Source organism: Cherax quadricarinatus, chromosome 16 (assembly GCF_038502225.1).
Source record: "Cherax quadricarinatus isolate ZL_2023a chromosome 16, ASM3850222v1, whole genome shotgun sequence".
Lineage (NCBI taxonomy): Eukaryota > Metazoa > Arthropoda > Malacostraca > Decapoda > Parastacidae > Cherax > Cherax quadricarinatus.
The window spans coordinates 48100487-48125658 of NC_091307.1; the positions used below are offsets into that span (position 1 = coordinate 48100487).

The 25172-nt window shown below is 38.8% G+C and overlaps 1 protein-coding gene across 1 annotated transcript in view; it reads left to right on the forward strand.

The window, feature by feature from the left end:
* The first annotated feature begins 10281 nt into the window (after positions 1-10281).
* LOC138852790 (glutamate receptor ionotropic, delta-2-like) overlaps positions 10282-25172 on the forward strand; it is a 101552-nt gene continuing 86661 nt past the window's right edge. The window contains exons 1-4 of the mRNA XM_070085672.1: positions 10282-10660; positions 17401-17525; positions 17628-17744; positions 25140-25172. The exon at positions 25140-25172 is cut by the window's right edge and continues 191 nt beyond it. Coding sequence (XP_069941773.1) covers positions 10282-10660; positions 17401-17525; positions 17628-17744; positions 25140-25172 — 654 coding nt within the window. The remainder of the gene's footprint in view (positions 10661-17400; positions 17526-17627; positions 17745-25139) is intronic.

Genomic DNA, 25172 nt, shown 5'->3' on the forward strand with positions numbered 1-25172 from the left:
AATACACCAGAGAGAAAGGAGGAGCAGCTGCCAGCTTCAGGGTGTCCCAAAAGTCTAGAAAATACGGTGAAGTTCCTCATCATTATATGTTTGTTCCCATAGACTAGGAGACCCTTGGCCCATGGGGAAAGAGTGCATCTAAGTTCCTTAAGGAGATAGGCAAAAGACTCGTCATGGTAACTAGGGTTCCAAGGACGGCTAGTTTTCTGTTTTAGCGACTCAACGCTGTGGTTCAGATGGGTAATACTTTGTGTATATTGGGTATGCATCACAGCTCTGAGGAGCTAGATGAGGTATTTTTCATTGTAATCTATGATAAGCATGTAGCAATATGCACTTGAAAGGTATCTCTCAAACCTGATGTGTTGTATATGCCATCTGTGTAACAGTAATGCATCTTTTAAATATTGTGTACCATATTGTGCAATAAAATATACTATTATTAAAAAAAATAAAAGAAGGGGTTGTACCGGAAGTGGAATATTCGAACGGCTTCAAAAAAAAATCCAGACATTCTTCCTCGAGGCATTTTTACCCACATCTCTGAGGTATATACAGAGTAAGATTCTTACTGCGATCTTAATCTGTACCCGGGCTAGCACATCAGTGAGCCACAGTCATGGATTTAAGATTTTTCATTCTCCTCCTCTATGTTTTGACCTCACAAGTTATTTCTATAACAATGAACCACGCAGTAACAAGCGGGTATATACAGAGAAAAATCGTAGTCAGCAGGATTGGTCCAGAGATGAGTGGTCTACAGCATTACTTAGAAAACTTTGCCAGTCTCCTTGTAGAAGGTTCGAATCCTGCTAACTGCGATCTTTCTCTGTATATATATATATATATACATATATATATATATATATATATATATATATATATATATATATATTTATATATATATATATATATATATATATATATATATATATATATATATATATATATATATATATATATATATATATATATATATATATATATATATATATATATATATATATATATATATATATATATATATATATATATATGCAAAACAACCACTCTGAAAGAATAGAGAAATTCCAAGCGCTTTCGTGACTACTCACATTATCAAGGAACTATGAAAGTGAAGCATCCAAGGAAGCTATATAAGGGGTCGGCCAGCACCTCACTATCAGATCCCACAACGGTTAAACACGTGACACGCGGCGAGCCAACTTGGATAGGTCCTTTGCAAAACTCACCCCCAAGCTATTTATTTGTCCAGTGTATTATTAAATTCTACCCAAATTCTATTAATTATAAATGGATCTAATTATAATTAATAGAATTTGGGTAGAATTTAATAATACACTGGACAAATAAATAGCTTGGGGGTGAGTTTTGCAAAGGACCTATCCAAGTTGGCTCGCCGCGCGTCACGTGTTTAACCGTTGTGGGATCTGATAGTGAGGTGCTGGCCGACCCCTTATATAGCTTCCTTGGATGCTTCACTTTCATAGTTCCTTGATAATGTGAGTAGTCACGAAAGCGCTTGGAATTTCTCTATTCTTTCAGAGTGGTTGTTTTGCATATATATATATATGTATATATATATATATATATATATATATATATATGTATATATATATATATATATATATATATATATATATATATATATATATATATATATATATATATATATATATATATATATATATGTATATATATATATATATATATATATATATATATATATATATATATATATATATATATATATATATATATATATGTCGTGCCGAATAGACAGAATTTGCGATCTTGGCTTAAATAACAACGTTCATCTTGCCATATAGGACAAGCAAAAATTTGTGTATGGAATAATTTCGCCAAAATCATTCTGAGCCTAACGAAAAAAATATATTTAGTTGTGTTTGTTTAGTATTGAATTATTGTAAACAAATCTAAAATATATTTAGTTGGGTTAGGGTAAAATAAATTGTTCTTGTTATAATAAGGTTAGGTAAGTTTTCTAAGATTCTTTTGGAGCAAAATTAAAATTTTTTACATTAACATTAATGAAAAAAAATATATCTTTAAACGTATAAGAGAAAATTTTAGAAAGGACTTAATTTTAAATGAGTTCTTGCTAATTGACCAGTTTTACATATTCGGCACGACATATTTATATATATATATATATATATATATATATATATATATGTCGTACCGAATAGGCAAAACTTGCGATCTTGGCTTAAATACCAACGCTCATCTTGCCATATAGGACAAGCGAAAATTTGTGTATGCAATAATTTCGCCAAAATCATTTTGAACCTAACGAAAAAAATATATTTAACTGTGTTTGTTTAGTATTAAATTATTGTAAACAAATCTAAAATATATATAGTTGGGTTAGGCTAAAATAAAATTTTCTTGTTATAATAAGGTTAGGTAAGTTTTCTAAGATTCTTTTGGAGCAAAATTAAATTTTTTTACATTAAAATTAACGAAAAAAATATATCTTTAAACGTATAAGAGAAAATTTTAGAAAGGTCTTAATTTTAAATGAGTTCTTGCTAATTGACCAGTTTTACATATTCGGCATATTTTATATATATATATATATATATATATATATATATATATATATATATATATATATATATATATATATATATATATATATATATATATATATTATATATATATATATATATATATATATATATTTAAAAATATAGGGAAGTACCACCTCTATAGCTGGAATGGGGACCCTCATCCTCAGAGAAGACAATAAACGTACCTCAGAGAAAACTCAAGGTTCTCCCCGGAGCTGTTTGAATATTTTCTTCTCCTACCACCCCCTATATATGTTTTATTCTATGTGAACATTTATCAATAAACAAAATACATTTACAGAAAAAACATAAACATGAATACAATGGCACAATGTATCAAAGATGATGAATTTCCTCCAGCTCCTCCGAGGCTGGATGTGAGCCAAGTATGCAGCAAGCACTTCCCCTCTGGATGGCGATGCTGAGGCGCTGGAACATGAAAGTGGCTGCCCTTGGGTCCCTGGTGGTGTCGATGAGTCTGGAACCCAATTCTTTAAGGAAACGTGTGGCATTTTTTCCCCATGATCCCAAGGTCTCTGATCCCACTGGGACAAATTGATACTGTTGGCTAATGTCCCTGTACTTGCTGATCTTGTACTCCTCCCTGTGGTCAGCAGCTCCTCCCTGTCGCCCCACACTGTGATGGATATAGGTGTCAGCCAGTGTGGACACACAGGTATAGTCCCATGCTAAGAGCTTGCCATTCTTCCAAGGATAGATGGTGATCCCGTCGGGGCGGTTTGCTGGGTTGTGGGTATTGTTTGCTGCAAGTGATCGTGGCTCCCTCTCGGCAGGGCATCCAGCTGTAGCAAGGGTTCTCTTAATGATGTCGTTGACCTCATTGTGTCTTGCATGCCAGCCCTTGGTTTTGGAACAGTTAAGACCATGTAGACCGTATTGGTCTGCTTGCATTTCGCCGCAAATACACATATATTCTGTGTGAATTGGGGCAGCAAGGCGCAGAGCCACTGCAATACGGAGGGTCTTAGGGTCGAGTCGCGTTCCCATTGCCGATATGGGAACTGTTTGGAGGAAGTCCCCGGAGTGAGGTGCACTCACAGCCTGGAGACGGGCAATCTCCCTATCTGATGTTGCAGCCCTGAGCATGTTGGCAAGCACCTTTTCAGCAATTGGGCTATCCCAGCCTGACTGTTTGTGAGCCAGTGCTGCACTAGGGTTTGGTGCTGGAGCAGCAAGAGTCTCCCATTCGGTGATGGCACTGACATAGCTAGGGTCTTCTATTCCTGCTGAGTCACTGAGGGTGTCAGGAAGAATTTGTCTTATCAACTCGTTTGATGCAATGGAAGAGGATAGGAAAGCTGGTAGAGCAATCTGGGAGGATCTGCGTACTCCTAGCCCTCCAAGCCTGACCGGAAGTGAGGCTTGCAACCACTGTCCATCGTCAAGGGAAAGATTCAATACACTCTCTAGCATGGCCTTCAGGAGAGAGTCATATTCCTTGAGTTTTGGACTGCTGAAGGCTGGGGAGCATCTCAGAAAATAGGTAAGTTTTGGGGTTGACAGGCACCTGGTGAGTAGGTAGAAGGCATCGTGTGTGTCAATGTCTTTCATCCTGCTTTCCATCGTCCGGAGGTCTGAGACTTTTTTTCCTAGGACCAGATCGATGGCATTGGACCCAAGAGGAGCACCGAGGAGAGTGCTATTGGCTGGATCAATGGCTCGTGCTCCTGGTAAAACGGTACTAATATTCTGGATCAACTGTTGATTGGTAGAAACTATTTCACATTTTCTGGGGTTTAAAGAAAGGCCCAGGCTTTCTCCCATGTCTTTAATTTTACTGATGTCCTCCAGGAGAGATTCTGTTGTGCCAGCCAGGGTACCGTCGTCCAGGAACCAGATATTGAGCTCGCTGGAGAGTGCCTCCGTGACTTCCTTGATGACCAAACAAAATAGAAAGGGGGCGAGAGGGTCCCCCTGTTGCACGCCCTCACACGAGTCAATTTCATGGTCCCCAAACAATAGTTTGGAAGTCACACTATATATATATATATATATATATATATATATATATATATATATATATATATATATATTTGTATATATATATATATATATATTTATATATATATATATATGTATATATATATATATATATATGTATATATATATATATATATATGTATATATATATATATTATAGGTAGTAGGTTGGTAGACAGCAACCACCCAGGGAAGTACTACCGTCCTGCCAGATGACTGTGAAACAAAAACCTGTAATTGTTTTGCATGATGGTAGGATTGCTGGTTTCTTTTTCTGTCTCATAAACACGCTAAGATAACAGGGATATCTTGCTACTCCTACTAACACTTTGGTCACACTTCACAGACACGCACATGCATATATATATATACATACATCTAGGTTTTTCTCCTTTTTCTAAATAGCTCTTGTTCTTTTTTATTTCTTCTATTGTCCATGGGGAAGTGGAAAAGAATCTTTCCTCCGTAAGCCATGCGTGTCGTATGAGGCGACTAAAATGCCGGGAGCAATGGGCTAGTAACCCCTTCTCCTGTATACAATTACTAAAAAAGAGAAGAAGAAAAACTTTATAAAACTGGGTTGCTTAAATGTGCGTGGATGTAGTGCGGATGACAAGAAACAGATGATTGCTGATGTTATGAATGAAAAGAAGTTGGATGTCCTGGCCCTAAGCGAAACAAAGCTGAAGGGGGTAGGAGAGTTTCAGTGGGGGGAAATAAATGGGATTAAATCTGGAGTATCTGAGAGAGTTAGAGCAAAGGAAGGGGTAGCAGTAATGTTAAATGATCAGTTATGGAAGGAGAAAAGAGAATATGAATGTGTAAATTCAAGAATTATGTGGATTAAAGTAAAGGTTGGATGCGAGAAGTGGGTCATAATAAGCGTGTATGCACCTGGAGAAGAGAGGAATGCAGAGGAGAGAGAGAGATTTTGGGAGATGTTAAGTGAATGTATAGGAGCCTTTGAACCAAGTGAGAGAGTAATTGTGGTAGGGGACTTGAATGCTAAAGTAGGAGAAACTTTTAGAGAGGGTGTGGTAGGTAAGTTTGGGGTGCCAGGTGTAAATGATAATGGGAGCCCTTTGATTGAACTTTGTATAGAAAGGGGTTTAGTTATAGGTAATACATATTTTAAGAAAAAGAGGATAAATAAGTATACACGATATGATGTAGGGCGAAATGACAGTAGTTTGTTGGATTATGTATTGGTAGATAAAAGACTGTTGAGTAGACTTCAGGATGTACATGTTTATAGAGGGGCCACAGATATATCAGATCACTTTCTAGTTGTAGCTACACTGAGAGTAAAAGGTAGATGGGATACAAGGAGAATAGAAGCATCAGGGAAGAGAGAGGTGAAGGTTTATAAACTAAAAGAGGAGGCAGTTAGGGTAAGATATAAACAGCTATTGGAGGATAGATGGGCTAATGAGAGCATAGGCAATGGGGTCGAAGAGGTATGGGGTAGGTTTAAAAATGTAGTGTTAGAGTGTTCAGCAGAAGTTTGTGGTTACAGGAAAGTGGGTGCAGGAGGGAAGAGGAGCGATTGGTGGAATGATGATGTAAAGAGAGTAGTAAGGGAGAAAAAGTTAGCATATGAGAAGTTTTTACAAAGTAGAAGTGATGCAAGGAGGGAAGAGTATATGGAGAAAAAGAGAGAGGTTAAGAGAGTGGTGAAGCAATGTAAAAAGAGAGCAAATGAGAGAGTGGGTGAGATGTTATCAACAAATTTTGTTGAAAATAAGAAAAAGTTTTGGAGTGAGATTAACAAGTTAAGAAAGCCTAGAGAACAAATGGATTTGTCAGTTAAAAATAGGAGAGGAGAGTTATTAAATGGAGAGTTAGAGGTATTGGGAAGATGGAAGGAATATTTTGAGGAATTGTTAAATGTTGATGAAGATAGGGAAGCTGTGATTTCGTGTATAGGGCAAGGAGGAATAACATCTTGTAGGAGTGAGGAAGAGCCAGTTGTGAGTGTGGGGGAAGTTCGTGAGGCAGTAGGTAAAATGAAAGGGGGTAAGGCAGCCGGGATTGATGGGATAAAGATAGAAATGTTAAAAGCAGGTGGGGATATAGTTTTGGAGTGGTTGGTGCAATTGTTTAATAAATGTATGGAAGAGGGTAAGGTACCTAGGGATTGGCAGAGAGCATGCATAGTTCCTTTGTATAAAGGCAAAGGGGATAAAAGAGAGTGCAAAAATTATAGGGGGATAAGTCTGTTGAGTGTACCTGGTAAAGTGTATGGTAGAGTTATAATTGAAAGAATTAAGAGTAAGACGGAGAATAGGATAGCAGATGAACAAGGAGGCTTTAGGAAAGGTAGGGGGTGTGTGGACCAGGTGTTTACAGTGAAACATATAAGTGAACAGTATTTAGATAAGGCTAAAGAGGTCTTTGTGGCATTTATGGATTTGGAAAAGGCGTATGACAGGGTGGATAGGGGGGCAATGTGGCAGATGTTGCAAGTGTATGGTGTAGGAGGTAGGTTACTGAAAGCAGTGAAGAGTTTTTACGAGGATAGTGAGGCTCAAGTTAGAGTATGTAGGAAAGAGGGAAATTTTTTCCCAGTAAAAGTAGGCCTTAGACAAGGATGTGTGATGTCACCGTGGTTGTTTAATATATTTATAGATGGGGTTGTAAGAGAAGTAAATGCGAGGGTCTTGGCAAGAGGCGTGGAGTTAAAAGATAAAGAATCACACACAAAGTGGGAGTTGTCACAGCTGCTCTTTGCTGATGACACTGTGCTCTTGGGAGATTCTGAAGAGAAGTTGCAGAGATTGGTGGATGAATTTGGTAGGGTGTGCAAAAGAAGAAAATTAAAGGTGAATACAGGAAAGAGTAAGGTTATGAGGATAACAAAAAGATTAGGTGATGAAAGATTGAATATCAGATTGGAGGGAGAGAGTATGGAGGAGGTGAACGTATTCAGATATTTGGGAGTGGACGTGTCAGCGGATGGGTCTATGAAAGATGAGGTGAATCATAGAATTGATGAGGGAAAAAGAGTGAGTGGTGCACTTAGGAGTCTGTGGAGACAAAGAACTTTGTCCTTGGAGGCAAAGAGGGGAATGTATGAGAGTATAGTTTTACCAACGCTCTTATATGGGTGTGAAGCGTGGGTGATGAATGTTGCAGCGAGGAGAAGGCTGGAGGCGGTGGAGATGTCATGTCTGAGGGCAATGTGTGGTGTGAATATAATGCAGAGAATTCGTAGTTTGGAAGTTAGGAGGAGGTGCGGGATTACCAAAACTGTTGTCCAGAGGGCTGAGGAAGGGTTGTTGAGGTGGTTCGGACATGTAGAGAGAATGGAGCGAAACAGAATGACTTCAAGAGTGTATCAGTCTGTAGTGGAAGGAAGGCGGGGTAGGGGTCGGCCTAGGAAGGGTTGGAGGGAGGGGGTAAAGGAGGTTTTGTGTGCGAGGGGCTTGGACTTCCAGCAGGCATGCTTGAGCGTGTTTGATAGGAGTGAATGGAGACAAATGGTTTTTAATACTTGACGTGCTGTTGGAGTGTGAGCAAAGTAACATTTATGAAGGGATTCAGGGAAACCGGCAGGCCGGACTTGAGTCCTGGAGATGGGAAGTACAGTGCCTGCACTCTGAAGGAGGGGTGTTAATGTTGCAGTTTAAAAACTGTAGTGTAAAGCACCCTTCTGGCAAGACAGTGATGGAGTGAATGATGGTGAAAGTTTTTCTTTTTCGGGCCACCCTGCCTTGGTGGGAATCGGCCGGTGTGATAATAAAAAAAAAAAAAAAAAATATATATGTATATATATATATATATGTATATATATATATGTATATATATATGTATATATATATATGTATATATATATATGTATATATATATATGTATATATATATATATATATATAAAAGGCAAGCTGCGCTGGTAATATTGTTCAGTTAGCAAGAACTCATTTAAAATTAAGTCCTTTCGTTACGTTAATGAAAAAATTAATAATTTTGTAGCAAAAGCACCTTAGAAAACTTACCTAACCTTATTATAACAAGTGTAATTTAATTTACACTAATGCAAGTTTACAATAATTTAGTAATAAATAATCACAATGAAACATTTTTTCTTCATTAGATTCAGAATAATTTTTGCGAAATTACTACATTCCCAAAAATTCGCTTGCCTTATTTAGCAAGAAGAGAGTTGCTATTTAAGCCAAAATCGCAAGTTTTATTTATTCGGCACGACATATATAAATGCTCTCTATCTAAATTTTCTTACCAATATCAAGATCTTTTTTTTTATTAAAACAATTACAACATAAATTAATTTTTCCTTCATTTAGCCAATAAAGGAAGATGAAGGTAAAGGCAACGTTGCTTCAGCTGCTCCTTGCTCTCTACGTCCTCATGGCTGTCCCACACCAGCATATAAATTATGGTAAATAACACTGTGTAAGTTTTCTTTTCCTTTTCACATGGCGGTTCCAATAAACAAAAGAACTTGTAGGGATAATATTAATGTTGTACTTTCACTTATATTCTTCCAAGTCTTTGATTTTTCACGAAAAAAATAATTATTATTTGATCATGTAGGATACAGAGAAAGTATCACAAATCCTGGCACTGACTTACATATATATATATATATATATATATATATATATATATATATATATATATATATATATATATATATATATATATATATATATATATATATATATATATATATATATATATATACTGAATATGTTCCTATGAATAGGGATGTGCCAGAATTTCGATATCTGGTTCAGAAAACAGCATATACTAGCCGATAATTTTGAAAATATTAATATTACATCCGATATTACAATTATCAAAACACACACACACACACACACACACACACACACACACACACACACACACACACACACAAACACACACACACACACACGCACACACACACACACTCACACACACACTCACAAACGCTTATACAACAGGACTAGTGTCTAATCGACATGTGCCTAGGACAAAATGGTAACTAACAAACACACACACACACACACACACACACACACACACACACACACACACACACACACACACACACACACGCACACACACACACACACACACACACACACACACACACACACACACACACACACACACACACACACACACATACACACACACACACACACACACACACACACACACACACACACACACACACGCAAACACACACGCACACAGGGGTTACAGGAAAAAAATATGGGAGACAATGGTCATGTACAAACGGAACCCAGAGACATAAGGGGAAAGGGAATGGGAGGAGGAGAGGGAGAAGTTGGTGTTTATTCATGGGCTTCAGGAGAGCGAGAGAAGACACAATGAAAGACGGCAAGAAGAAAAACAGGGGATTGAAAACATCAAAGAAATAGGCGAGGAGGACTTCACTGAGATATAAAATTTTCAGAGAATAGGGGGGTACTTGAAGGGAAGAAATCGGCCGCTCAAGCTGATAAAACACGGCTGAAGGAATCGTCAACATACAAGACGGTTTTCCTTGACCGAGACAGGACAAAAACAGAATGATAGCAGCTAAGGGATAGGACACAGAAGCGAAAGGGGCTAGGAAGAGAGACAAGGACAGACTCGGCAGAGGACAACTAGAGCAGAACAGAACAATAAATGCAAGCACAAAAAAACCCACCCCTAGAACCCCACAATCAAACATGCTATCCCAACACAAACCACAATCCACTCTTACAACCTTCACCCCACACTACGCTGTAGAATCCAACGGCACATTGCCAGGTCCCCCACCCTCACAGACCGCACAGAGCACAGTGTTGGAGAGGAAACTGAAGGTATGGTGCACCAGCGCTGATGGAAAAACGAATAAGTGGGAGGAATGGCACGAAAGAATCAAAGAGACATCACCGGACATCTCAGCTCTCACAGAAAACAAGCTCTCAGGAATGATAACAGATGCTATCTTTCCAGTGGGATATCAGATCCTGAGGAAAGACAGAAGGAACAGAGGGGGTGGAGGAGTGGCACTGCTCATCAAAAACCGATGGAATTTTGATGAGCCGGAGACAGGAGACAGAGGTGAGGCAAGAGACTATAATAAGAGACTATAATAAGAAAACTTCAATCTGAATATTTGGAGAGGGAATCAGGGAGGGCACGACACATGAAGCCAAACTACAATAGAGGGGACTACACAGGCATTAGGAATACTCTGCACGGGGTTCAGTGGGACAGAGAACTGGCAGGGAGATTAGTAAATAACATGATGGAATATGTTACAACAATATGTATGGAAGCAGAGGAGAGGTTTTCACCCAAGGGTAAGAGAAATAACGAGAAAGACAGGACGAGCCCTTGGTTCACCCAAAGGTGTAGAGAGGCCAAAACCAAGTGTGCTAAAGATTGGAAGATGTATAGAAGGCAAAGGACCCAGAAGAAGGAGAGCTGTCTTAGAGCTAGAAATGGATATGCTCAGTAAAGGAGGGAGGTCCAACGACAATACAAAAATAAAAAAACAGCGAAAGCCAAATCTGACCTGAAGCGGTTGTACAGCCACATTAAGAGAAAAACATTCACGTATCAGGTAATCAGACTGAGGAAGGAACCAAGGGAGATCACAAGAAACGACCAAGAAGTATGTGAGGAGCTCAACATGAGAGCCAAAAAAAGTGGTAAGATAGAAGGGACTCGAGAAAGACGGAGAGGTGGGGTACACCATCAAGTGTTGGACACAATACATACAACCGAGGAGGAGGTGAAGAGGCTGCTAGGCAAGCTAGATACCTCAAAAACGATGGGACCAGAAACGTCTCTCCAGGGGTCGGAAACTTCTCTCCAGGGAGCATAGGCACTATGTGTATCACTAACAATCTTCAACATATCTATCGAAACAGGGTGACTACTTACAATATGTGAGACAGTAAATGAAGTCTCAATTTATAATAAAGGAGTCAGACTCGAAGTTTTAAACTAGATGCCAGTGTCACTGACACGTATATTAGGCAAAGTCATGGAGAAGATATATATATATATATATATATATATATATATATATATATATATATATATATATATATATATATATATATATATATATATATATATATATATATATATATATATATATATATATATATATATATATATATATATATATATATATATATATATATATATATATATATATATATATATGTATATATATATATATATATATATATATATATATATATATACATATATATATATATATGTTTATATATATATATATATATATATATATATATAATATAAATATTTATATATATATATATACATATATATGTATATATATTTATATATATATATAAATATATACATATATATATATATATATATATATATATATATATATATATATATATATATATATATATATATATATATATATATATATATATATATATTTATATATATGTATATATATATATATATATATATATATATATATATATATATATATATATATATATATATATATATATATATATATATATATATATATTTATATATATATATATATATATATATATATATATATATATATATATATATATATATATATAATATATATATATATATATGTATATGTATATATATATATATATATATATATATATATATATATATATATATATATATATATTTATATATATATATATATATATATATATATATATATATATATATATATATATATATATATATATATATATATATATATATATATATATATATATACATATATATATATATATATATATTATATATAGGATGGGGTCCACCTCTGGCGTAAATTGTGGGACCCATAGCCTCGGAGAAGTGGATAAAAAGGCTTCAAGGAAGAATGTTTGGATTTCTTCCTGAAGCCGTTTGAAAATTCCACTTCCCCTACCACCCCATCTTTTCATATATTTTTTTTTACCAATAGGAATATTTTATTAAATAATATGGTACAGAAGATTTAAGAGATACATTGTTGATATAAATGTGGCATATAAGGTACATGTTACGTGTGTATCACCGATTATAAGGCGAAAATCTCATCCAGCTCCTCAGAGCTGGGGCGTGTGCCCAAAATACAGCAGGCATTACCCCTTTGAACAGCCGCACTGAGCCGCTGGAACAGAAAACTAGCTGCCCTGGGATCCCTAGTTACCCTGATGAGTCTTTTTCCCAGCTGCTTAAGGAATTTAGATGCATTCTTTCCCCATGAGCCAAGGGTCTCTGAGCCTATGGGCACAAACATATAATGATGGGCAAGTTCTCCATATTTTCTAGACTTTTGGGACTCCCTGAAGCTGGCAGCTGCCCCTCTTTCCTCCCTGGTGTATTGGAGATAGGTATCAGCCAAGGTAGATGCACATGTATAGTCCGACACCACCTGCTTCCCATCTGTCCAGGCTTGAAGGGTGATACCATCTGGACGCTTCTGGCTGCCATCAGATCTGCATAGTTGCGGTGGCTCCCTTACTGCTGGGCATCCAGCTGTTGTGAGGCTCCTCTTGATATATAATATATATATATATATATATATATATATATATATATATATATATATATATATATATATATATATATATATATATATATATATATATATATATATATATATATATATATATATATATATATATATATATATATATATATATATATATATATATATATATATATGTATATATATATATATATATATATATATATATATATATATATATATATATATATATATATATATATATATATATATATATATATATATTATTATTATTATTATTATCACACTGGCCGATTCCCACCAAGGCAGGGTGGCCCGAAAAAGAAAAACGTTCACCATCATTCACTCCATCACTGTCTTGCCAGAAGGGTGCTTTACACTACAGTTTTTAAACTGCAACATTAACACCCCTCCTTCAGAGTGCAGGCACTGTACTTCCCATCTCCAGGACTCAAGTCCGGCCTGCCGGTTTCCCTGAACCCCTTCATAAATGTTACTTTGCTCACACTCCAACAGCACGTCAAGTATTAAAAACCATTTGTCTCCATTCACTCCTATCAAACACGCTCATGCATACCTGCTGGAAGTCCAAGCCCCTCGCACACAAAACCTCCTTTACCCCCTCTCTCCAACCTTTCCTAGGCCGACCCCTACCCCGCCTTCCTTCCACTACAGACTGATACACTCTAGAAGTCATTCTGTTTCGCTCCATTCTCTCTACATGTCCGAACCACCTCAACAACCCTTCCTCAGCCCTCTGGACAACAGTTTTGGTAATCCCGCACCTCCTCCTAACTTCCAAACTACGAATTCTCTGCATTATATTCACACCACACATTGCCCTCAGACATGACATCTCCACTGCCTCCAGCCTTCTCCTCGCTGCAACATTCATCACCCATGCTTCACACCCATATAAGAGCGTTGGTAAAACTATACTCTCATACATTCCCCTCTTTGCCTCCAAGGACAAAGTTCTTTGTCTCCACAGACTCCTAAGTGCACCACTCACTCTTTTTCCCTCATCAATTCTATGATTCACCTCATCTTTCATAGACCCATCCGCTGACACGTCCACTCCCAAATATCTGAATACATTCACCTCCTCCATACTCTCTCCCTCCAATCTGATATTCAACCTATCATCACCTAATCTTCTTGTTATCCTCATAACCTTACTCTTTCCTGTATTCACCTTTAATTTTCTTCTTTTGCACACCCTACCAAATTCATCCACCAATCTCCGCAACTTCTCTTCAGAATCTCCCAAGAGCACAGTGTCATCAGCAAAGAGCAGCTGTGACAACTCCCACTTTGTGTGTGATTCTTTACTTTTACTGGGAAATAATTTCCCTCTTTCCTACATACTCTAACTTGAGCCTCACTATCCTCGTAAAAACTCTTCACTGCTTTCAGTAACCTACCTCCTACACCATACACTTGCAACATCTGCCACATTGCCCCCCTATCCACCCTATCATACGCCTTTTCCAAATCCATAAATGCCACAAAGACCTCTTTAGCCTTATCTAAATACTGTTCACTTATATGTTTCACTGTAAACACCTGGTCCACACACCCCCTACCTTTCCTAAAGCCTCCTTGTTCATCTGCTATCCTATTCTCCGTCTTACTCTTAATTCTTTCAATAATAACTCTACCATACACTTTACCAGGTATACTCAGCAGACTTATCCCCCTATAATTTTTGCACTCTCTTTTATCCCCTTTGCCTTTATACAAAGGAACTATGCATGCTCTCTGCCAATCCCTAGGTACCTTACCCTCTTCCATACATTTATTAAATAATTGCACCAACCACTCCAAAACTATATCCCCACCTGCTTTTAACATTTCTATCTTTATCCCATCAATCCCGGCTGCCTTACCCCCTTTAATTTTACCTACTGCCTCAGGAACTTCCCCCACACTCACAACTGGCTCTTCCTCACTCCTACAAGATGTTATTCCTCCTTGCCCTATACACGAAATCACAGCTTCCCTATCTTCATCAACATTTAACAATTCCTCAAAATATTCCCTCCATCTTCCCAATACCTCTAACTCTCCATTTAATAACTCTCCTCTCCTATTTTTAACTGACAAATCCATTTGTTCTCTAGGCTTTCTTAATTTGTTAATCTCACTCCAAAACTTTTTCTTATTTTCAACAAAATTTGTTGATAACATCTCACCCACTCTCTCATTTGCTCTCTTTTTACATTGCTTCACCACTCTCTTAACCTCTCTCATTTTCTCCATATACTCTTCCCTCCTTGCATCACTTCTACTTTGTAAAAACTTCTCATATGCTAACTTTTTCTCCCTTACTACTCTCTTTACATCATCATTCCACCAATCGCTCCTCTTCCCTCCTGCACCCACTTTCCTGTAACCACAAACTTCTGCTGAACACTCTAACACTACATTTTTAAACCTACCCTATACCTCTTCGACCCCATTGCCTATGCTCTCATTAGCCCATCTATCCTCCAATAGCTGTTTATATCTTACCCTAACTGCCTCCTCTTTTAGTTTATAAACCTTCACCTCTCTCTTCCCTGATGCTTCTATTCTCCTTGTATCCCATCTACCTTTTACTCTCAGTGTAGCTACAACTAAAAAGTGATCTGATATATCTGTGGCCCCTCTATAAACATGTACATCCTGAAGTCTACTCAACAGTCTTTTATCTACCAATACATAATCCAACAAACTACTGTCATTTCGCCCTGCATCATATCTTGTATACTTATTTATCCTCTTTTTCTTAAAATATGTATTACCTATAACTAAACCCCTTTCTATACAAAGTTCAATCAAAGGGCTCCCATTATCATTTACACCTGGCACCCCAAACTTACCTACCACACCCTCTCTAAAAGTTTCTCCTACTTTAGCATTCAGGTCCCCTACCACAATTACTCTCTCACTTGGTTCAAAGGCTCCTATACATTCACTTAACATCTCCCAAAATCTCTCTCTCTCCTCTGCATTCCTCTCTTCTCCAGGTGCATACACGCTTATTATGACCCACTTCTCGCATCCAACCTTTACTTTAATCCACATAATTCTTGAATTTACACATTCATATTCTCTTTTCTCCTTCCATAACTGATCATTTAACATTACTGCTACCCCTTCCTTTGCTCTAACTCTCTCAGATACTCCAGATTTAATCCCATTTATTTCCCCCCACTGAAACTCTCCTACCCCCTTCAGCTTTGTTTCGCTTAGGGCCAGGACATCCAGCTTCTTTTCATTCATAACATCAGCAATCATCTGTTTCTTGTCATCTGCACTACATCCACGCACATTCAATCATCCCAGTTTTATAAAGTTTTTCTTCTTCTCTTTTTTAGTAAATGTCTACAGGAGAAGGGGTTACTAGCTCATTGCTCCCGGCATTTTAGTCGCCTCATACGACACGCTTGGCTTACGGAGGAAAGATTCTTTTCCACTTCCCCATGGACAATAGAAGAAATAATGAAGAACAAGAGTTATTTAGAAAAAGGAGAAAAACCTAGATGTATGTATATATATATATATGCATGTGCGTGTCTGTGAAGTGTGACCAAAGTGTAAGTAGGAGTAGCAAGATATCCCTGTTATCTAACGTGTTTATGAGACAGAAAAAGACACCAGCAATCCTACCATCATGTAAAACAGTTACAGGTTTCTGTTTCACAGTCATCTGGCAGGAAGGTAGTACTTCCCTGGGTGGTTGCTATCTACCAACCTACTACAATATATATATATATATATATATATATATATATATATATATATATATATATATATATATATATATATATATATATATATATATATATATATATATATATATATTGTATTTATTATAATCGATTTTAACTATAAATTTACTGATTTGCTCTTCTATTACTCTAACCAAATATTTTTATGTAATTCATTATGTTACTTTTAACGTTACTTTTATTTACTTAAAGTGACATTTATTCACGTTGCTTTCCTCTCAAATATGAATTTCATAATTTCTTTACTGTAATAAAATGTGGAATGATTAAATGTGAACCACCAAATCTGGATATATAATAAATGAGTCGACCGAGTTACACATTAAATTTATTATAAAATCAAACCGAGTAGTGAGGCTCAGTTAATGTTCTCGTTAGAATTATTTAATGAAAATTGTGCAGGGGACCTAGTCTCTTCATTTATAGTTTTGTTAATTCATAACCAATACAGTTCTTAAAATCTCGTGAATAAAATAAATGTAATTTAATTTTAATAATTACAGTTATTCACAAATCTTCAGTAGAAGTGACTGAGGTGTTACAAGCAGTGACGAGATCTGTTAAACATGATCAATGTTCCGTCATCTTCTTCACTGACGGTAGATTCTCTTCCAGCAGCTTCATTATGGTAAGTAAAACATGTGCTAGCAACATTTGTTTAAATAAAATTAAAACAAATATTTAAACAATATATTAAGATATAAAAGTTATATAATCTTCACATTTATAGTTAACGGAGGCATCAGTAGCTCCGTGGGGTGTGGCAGTGTTTGAGGTGACAGTGGATGGTCAACATGCTAACTTGACGCACTTACAGCTGTCCCGGGCGGTCGTCCAGGCACGACAGGTAATGTTACTCAGTATTACTAATAAGACGCAAAAGAAATCCTTCAGGACATTTTTAATGAAATAAAAATGGAGAAACTGGCCGTTCTTTTTCTTACTGATTTAAAGGGCACAAAAGACGTGTTAGATACCAATATTGCTCTTTTCTCTCACGCTAAAGATCAGAATCATCCTACTGACTGGTCCTCTGCTTGAACTGTTTACCTTTCTTCTAGCCTTCAGAAAATGCGTTTTTTTTTAATCATCATTTATACATAACTTTCCTAATATGAATCTTAGTCCAGCCTTCTTTTCTAATTACAAGTTCAAATGCTCCAAACTTCAGAACGCTCATGTCCAGACCTGATCTTTTCTTCTCCCCTCTGCTTTTTTTACACTCCTATTTTCTTTACATTCCTTTCTTCTGCCTTGGGTGGTATATCCCTCAGTTTTCCCCCACTTGTGTTTTTTTGGGCCAGTAGCTCTCAAGCAGTGCTTCAGATCCTTGTCCTTAGATGTACTCTACTACTACTACTACTACTCCACTATCACTACTACTACTACTTTTACTATTGCCTAGCTTCAGGCTCCTTTCTGCTTCTTGTGCCACAACCATTACTTCCATGGGTTCGAGTCCTTGGTTAGTCGAAGTGTTGTTATTGACCAATACCACTTGTTTGTGGTTACAATGATATAAAATACTGCTTGTTGAGGCTAGTTCACCAAACGGGGAGTAGTAGAATGAAATTAGCTCAGAGGCACCGACACCACCATATGTATTCGCATCACGGTAAAAACACCTAGCCCTGCTGGGTGAGTAATTCTTGTAGGATTTGGTGGTCCTGTGGGTTAGTGTCATGTGATTTTCGCTCACCATGAAGTGGGCCAAAACAACATGAGTTCGAGTCCTTGGCTAATCGCAGTGTCATTATTGATATATATATATATATATATATATATATATATATATATATATATATATATATATATATATATATATATATATATATATATATATATATATATACATATATATATAATATATATATAGGATGGGGTCCACCTCTGGTGTAAATTGTGGGACCCATAGCCTCGGAGAAATGGATAAAAAGGCTTCAAGGAAAAATATTTGGATTTCTTCCTGAAGCCGTTTGAATATTCCACTTCCCCTACCACCCCATCTTTTCATATTTATTTTTTTTTTTTTTACTAATAGGAATATTTTATTACATAATATGGTACAGAAGATTTAAGAGATACATTATTTATATAAAGGTGGCATATACGGTACATGTTGTTACGTGTGTATCACCGATTATAAGGCGAGAATCTCATCCAGCTCCTCAGAGCTGGGGCGTGTGCCCAAAATACAGCCGCACTGAGCCGCTGGGACAGAAAACTAGCTGCCCTGGGATCCCTAGTTACCCTGATGAGTCTTTTTCCCAGCTCCTTAAGGAATTTAGATGCACTCTTTCCCCATGAGCCAAGGGTCTCTGAGCCTATGGGAACAAACATATAATGATGGGCAAGTTCTCCATATTTTCTAGACTTTTGGGACTCCCTGAAGCTGGCAGCTGCCCCTCCTTCCTCCCTGGTGTATTGGAGATAGGTATCAGCCATGGTAGATGCACATGTATAGTCCCACACCACCTGCTTCCCATCTGTCCAGGCTTGAAGGGTGATACCATCTGGACGCTTCTGGCTGCCATCAGATCTGCATAGTTGGGGTGGCTCCCTTACTGCTGGGCATCCAGCTGTTGTGAGGCTCCTCTTGATAATGTTATTAACCTCCTCATGTCTTGCAATCTTTCCCTCGGATTTACGGCACACAAGACCATGGTACCCGAATCGGTCTGCTGCTTCACTGCCACAAATACACCTGTGTTCGGCGAGAATAGGGGCGGCAAGTCGAAGGGCAACACCGATGCGGATGGTCTGTGGGTCGAGACGTGTGCCAAGGCTGGAGTTGGGAACAGCCAACAAAAAGTCCCCAGCATGAGGGGCTCTCACTGCCAGGAGGCGGGCTCTATCCTTCCCTGACACACTCTGAAGCATTGTTGAGGCAATATTTTCCACTACTGGACCATCCCAGTGCGATTGTTTGTAGTTGTTGGGGGGAGCAGGTCTGGCTCCAGAGCCCGTTAGATTATCCCAGATCATTGCTCCGTCAATGAATTTTTGGTCCTGGACTCCTATCTTGTCCCTAAGATGTTCAGGGAGAATCGCTGCTACAAGCTCTCTGGATGCAATACACGAGGACAGAAAAGCAGGTAACGCAATCTGTGATGACTTGCGGACACCAATGCCTCCTAGTCTGACTGGAAGTGTAGCTTGGTTCCACTGCCCGTCTTCTAGAGTAAGGTTAAGTACTTTCGTAAAAATCTGCCTCAGAATACTGTCATATTCGTGCAGTATAGGGTTATCATATGAAGGTGCACATCTTAGGAAATATGTCAACCTGGGCAGACTCAAGCACTTTGTGAGAAGGTACAAGGCATCGTGGGTGTCCAGATTGCCTATTCGTTGTTCCATCCTCCTTAACTCTTCCAATTTCTTCCTGAGAATTGTGTCAATGGCATTGCTTCCCAGAGGTGCTCCTAGCAAGACACTATTTGTGGGGGCAATGACTGCTGCTCCTGGTAGTTTTGATCTCACTGCATTTATCACTTGTTGACTGACTGAGATGATTTCACATTTGGATGGATTCAGGATGAGACCCATTTCCTGTCCCCGTGTCATTACCTGTGTAAGGTCATGTAGGAGGGACTCTTTTGTACCTGCTAGTGTGCCATCATCTAGGAACCAGATGTTTAGCTCGCTGGTCAGTCTGACTGTGATTTCCCTAACTGCTATACAGAAGAGAAATGGTGCAAGAGGATCTCCTTGTTGGACACCCTCCGATGATGTAATTTCATGCTCTCCAAAGAGAAGCATTGATTCCTTGCTATACCCGGCTGAAACAAAAGGGAAGAGACCAGGGAAATGTTCTTGTACTGCTGCTAATACTACGTCTCTTTTCAGGAGATTGAACGCATTCTTGAAATCTAATTTTACCACTGCATTGTCCTCAGGCAGGTTGTTGATATACGCCCTTGTTGCATGAACCGCTGCTTCACTTCCTTGAGAGACCCCAAAGCCAAGCTGGTTTGGTTGAAGCATCATGGCTGCCTGTGCACGAATACTTCGGACAGCAGCTTTGGATACGAGGCGGCGTAAGGTGTTGCCTACTGCAATTGGCCGAATTCCTCCATCCTTCTTTTTAAGTGCACAAAGTGTTGCACCAAAAAAGAAAGGTCTAATTTCATCAGGGATCAGACCAGCCAAGGAATTGTTGATGAACCTTGTGATCTCTGAAAGCAGTGTCTCTGGAATTTCCCCAATAACTGGGTTAACCATTTCCTTTAAATGCTGTGGCCTTATTCCAGTGTAACCCCCAGCAGAGCCAGATGGGAACGACATTATTGCTTTGTAAATGTCTGAGTCTTCCACTATCAATGGTTCCATAGTGGGGACAAAGGTGTTGGAACTGTTGGTGCCACTGGTTTCCCTGGCAGGGTTCTTTCCTCTAAGTGCTTCAGCCATGTCAGCATCCCTGGGAGCAACTGTATCTTCACTGGTAATAATTCTTATTGCCCCCACTGTGTTGCCCTCTTCAATTTTCTTGCTCACCTGGACTCTGACTTTTTCACTGTCAGTAGAGTGAGTGGGGGTTCTGCCTCTCCCTTTTTTGTGTTGACGGGGAAGGCGAATGTGGTTATCAACTCTAGGAAAATCTCTTAAGGATTTAATTATCATTGAGGCTAGCCTCTTTCCCCTTCTTTCCGGCACAGCTAAGCAGACATTGCCAAAAAGTAGCAAGTTGTGCCATGCCTTGATGGTTGGTGGAGCATTTAAGATAGTGGAACCATCGTTTACTTTTTTCAGGAGGTCTGTAAGTTTCCCAGCTGCGTGTGGACGGGCTGCTTTGGGAATATGTGTGAGTGTCCTGGTACCTGTTGCTTTAATTGCTTCCAAGAGATTGTCTGATGAGATGAAATCTGTTGGAGAGGGTTCAGGTGCCTGAGGTGGCTCTGGATCATCACTTTCCACAGGAGGACATCCTGAACCAGGGCAACTACCGTGTTTGCGGAGGAAACCATTCGAGTTAAGACAACGAAGCTGTAAGCATGACCGACACTTGCCTCTCCTAGTATTGCCAACCGTGCCATTTCCCTGGCTGCTTGCTTCCTCCTGGTTGGCATCCATCTGCTAGACTAGACAATAGGAGTGGAATATGACATGCTGGGTGGGTATGGTGCGTGGAAGGTAGTGAACTTGACCGTGGTGGCCTGGTGGAGTTTGAGGGGCTGGGAGGGGAAGGGGAAAACTTCCCCTGGGAATTAGGTGGGGGAGGCGCAGGTTGTTGAGTGGGGTTATCCCTGGAAGTACAATACACATGGACTTGCACACTATATATTGTTCACACTGTCTTACAATACACATAACTTTATTTGTTTCCCATGTACACTATGAACAATGTGGGTATGGGCACAGCTGAACCAATGTGTTCACTCACCATCTAGTTACACATCCAGTTACACATCCCGCCTCTTCCACCCACCCCCGTGACGTGGGGGTGGATGCACTGACTGGTCACTCCCTCGTTAACATTAATTTCACATTGTTTTTCCATAACATATGCCTCTAAATAGTCCACGCATCGACACAATCATTTCCAAGTTAACTGGAAGCACGGTGCATGGTGCTGGATATACATGTTTTTATAAGAGCTTTTCGAGGTTTATATGTAAACCGACAAGTTGAAGATTGAGACACTTATGCAGCATATGGGAATCTTTATTCAGGAAACGTTTCGCCACACAGTGGCTTCATCAGTCCAATACAAAAAGGAAGGCGCTATACAAAAAGGACGGCCCTATGCTGTACATTCTACAAGATTGATGGACTGAACACATCGACTCCAGGCTGAGGGAGTGATTACCTCATACTCCTCTTCTCCTTTCGCCTTCCTTTTTGTATTGGACTGATGAAACCACTGTGTGGCGAAACGTTTCCTGAATAAAGATTCCCATATGCTGCATAAGTGTCTCAATCTTCAACTTGTCGGTTTTTCAAACCATTCATCACAACTGTCAGACACTGCAGCATCATGGGATCTTGTTACAAAGAATTCTTCAACACTTGTTCAACCTTTGGACGAAGACCTACTTCAACTAGTGGTTGGTACCACTATGACCCCGCCTCCGCCTGCTTCACCTCACCTCACTACAGTATATAAGCCACGTCTACGGCCCTATGCTGTACATTCTACAAGATTGATGGACTGAACACATCGACTCCAGGCTGAGGGACTGATTACCTCATACTCCTCCTCTCCTTACGCCTTCCTCTTTGTATTGGACTGATGAAACCACTGTGTGGCGAAACGTTTCCTGAATAAAGATTCCCATATGCTGCATAAGTGTCTCAATCTTCAACTTGTCGGTTTTTCAAACCATTCATCACTACCAACTTTATTACACTTCTTGATATAAATCCCAGTAATCTGTTTGCCTAATTGCATATCCTTAGGCACTGCTGTCTTGGTTTAAAGTTTCTGCTTACCATAACCCTCATGTCCTTCTCGCAATCTGAATGGCTAAGTTCTACGTTATTTAACTAATAAGTGTTAGAGTTATGGACACTCCCGAGCTTCAGAACCTTGTATTTATGTACATTGAACTGCATCTGTCACTTTTCTGACCAGGAACTGAGTTTGTCTAAATCCTCCTGAAGTTCCTTGACATCTTCGTTTGAATCAATTATTCTACCTATCTGCGTGTCATCGGCAAATTTGCTCATTTTTTTTTTTTTTTTTTTTATCACACCGGCCGATTCCCACCAAGGCAGGGTGGCCCGAAAAAGAAAAACTTTCACCATCATTCACTCCATCACTGTCTTGCCAGAAGGGTGCTTTACACTACAGTTTTTAAACTGCAACATTAACACCCCTCCTTCAGAGTGCAGGCACTGTACTTCCCATCTCCAGGACTCAAGTCCGGCCTGCCGGTTTCCCTGAATCCCTTCATAAATGTTACTTTGCTCACACTCCAACAGCACGTCAAGTATTAAAAACCATTTGTCTCCATTCACTCCTATCAAACACGCTCAAGCATGCCTGCTGGAAGTCCAAGCCCCTCGCACACAAAACCTCCTTTACCCCCTCCCTCCAACCCTTCCTAGGCCGACCCCTACCCCGCCTTCCTTCCACTACAGACTGATACACTCTTGAAGTCATTCTGTTTCGCTCCATTCTCTCTACATGTCCGAACCACCTCAACAACCCTTCCTCAGCCCTCTGGACAACAGTTTTGGTAATCCCGCACCTCCTCCTAACTTCCAAACTACGAATTCTCTGCATTATATTCACACCACACATTGCCCTCAGACATGACATCTCCACTGCCTCCAGCCTTCTCCTCGCTGCAACATTCATCACCCACGCTTCACACCCATATAAGAGCGTTGGTAAAACTATACTCTCATACATTCCCCTCTTTGCCTCCAAGGACAAAGTTCTTTGTCTCCACAGACTCCTAAGTGCACCACTCACTCTTTTTCCCTCATCAATTCTATGATTCACCTCATCTTTCATAGACCCATCCGCTGACACGTCCACTCCCAAATATCTGAATACGTTCACCTCCTCCATACTCTCTCCCTCCAATCTGATATTGGTCACTGAATTTGCTCATATCACTAGTAATTCCCTCATCAAGGCCTAAGACGTTCGTTGTGGAACGCCACTTGTTACAGATACCAACTCAGATTTAACCCCATTTAAGCACACTCTCTGCTTCCTATTGGTGAGCCATGATTCGATTCATGACAGCACTTTTTCCTCAGTGCCATGAGCTGCCACTTTCTTTAACAGTCACTGGTGCGGTACTCTATCAAAAGCCTTACTAAAATATAAATAAACAATATCGAGTTCTTTATCGTGATCAACAGCCTTAATTATACTTCTAGCAAAGCTGGTGAGTCACATTTCTTTCGAATCTGATCCCATACTGCAAAGGAAGGTAAGATTACTACAGAGACTCTTAAGGTTACTTATAACATTTACATGTTACATTCTACTGATTGTTCACATTACTACTGAGGTACTTAAGATTACTTATAACACTTATAGGTTACATACATCTGATGCAGGCGGGTCATATCAATTTTAAAGTGGATTAATAATTTTTAAGTCAGTGATTAACTAGGAAGACTATACTCACTTTATTATTAATGTAAGTAATTAACGTTACTAGTTAGGAGAGCTGGTCACTGTAATACTGAGGCAGCATTGTCACTCTCAATACAAATGAGTTGGATGAATCATATTATTATCCAAGTGGAAGGGTCCCATTGCTTTAACAGCTACCATCAATAGCTACGGCAGGTGTCATGGTGCGTAATGGTGGTC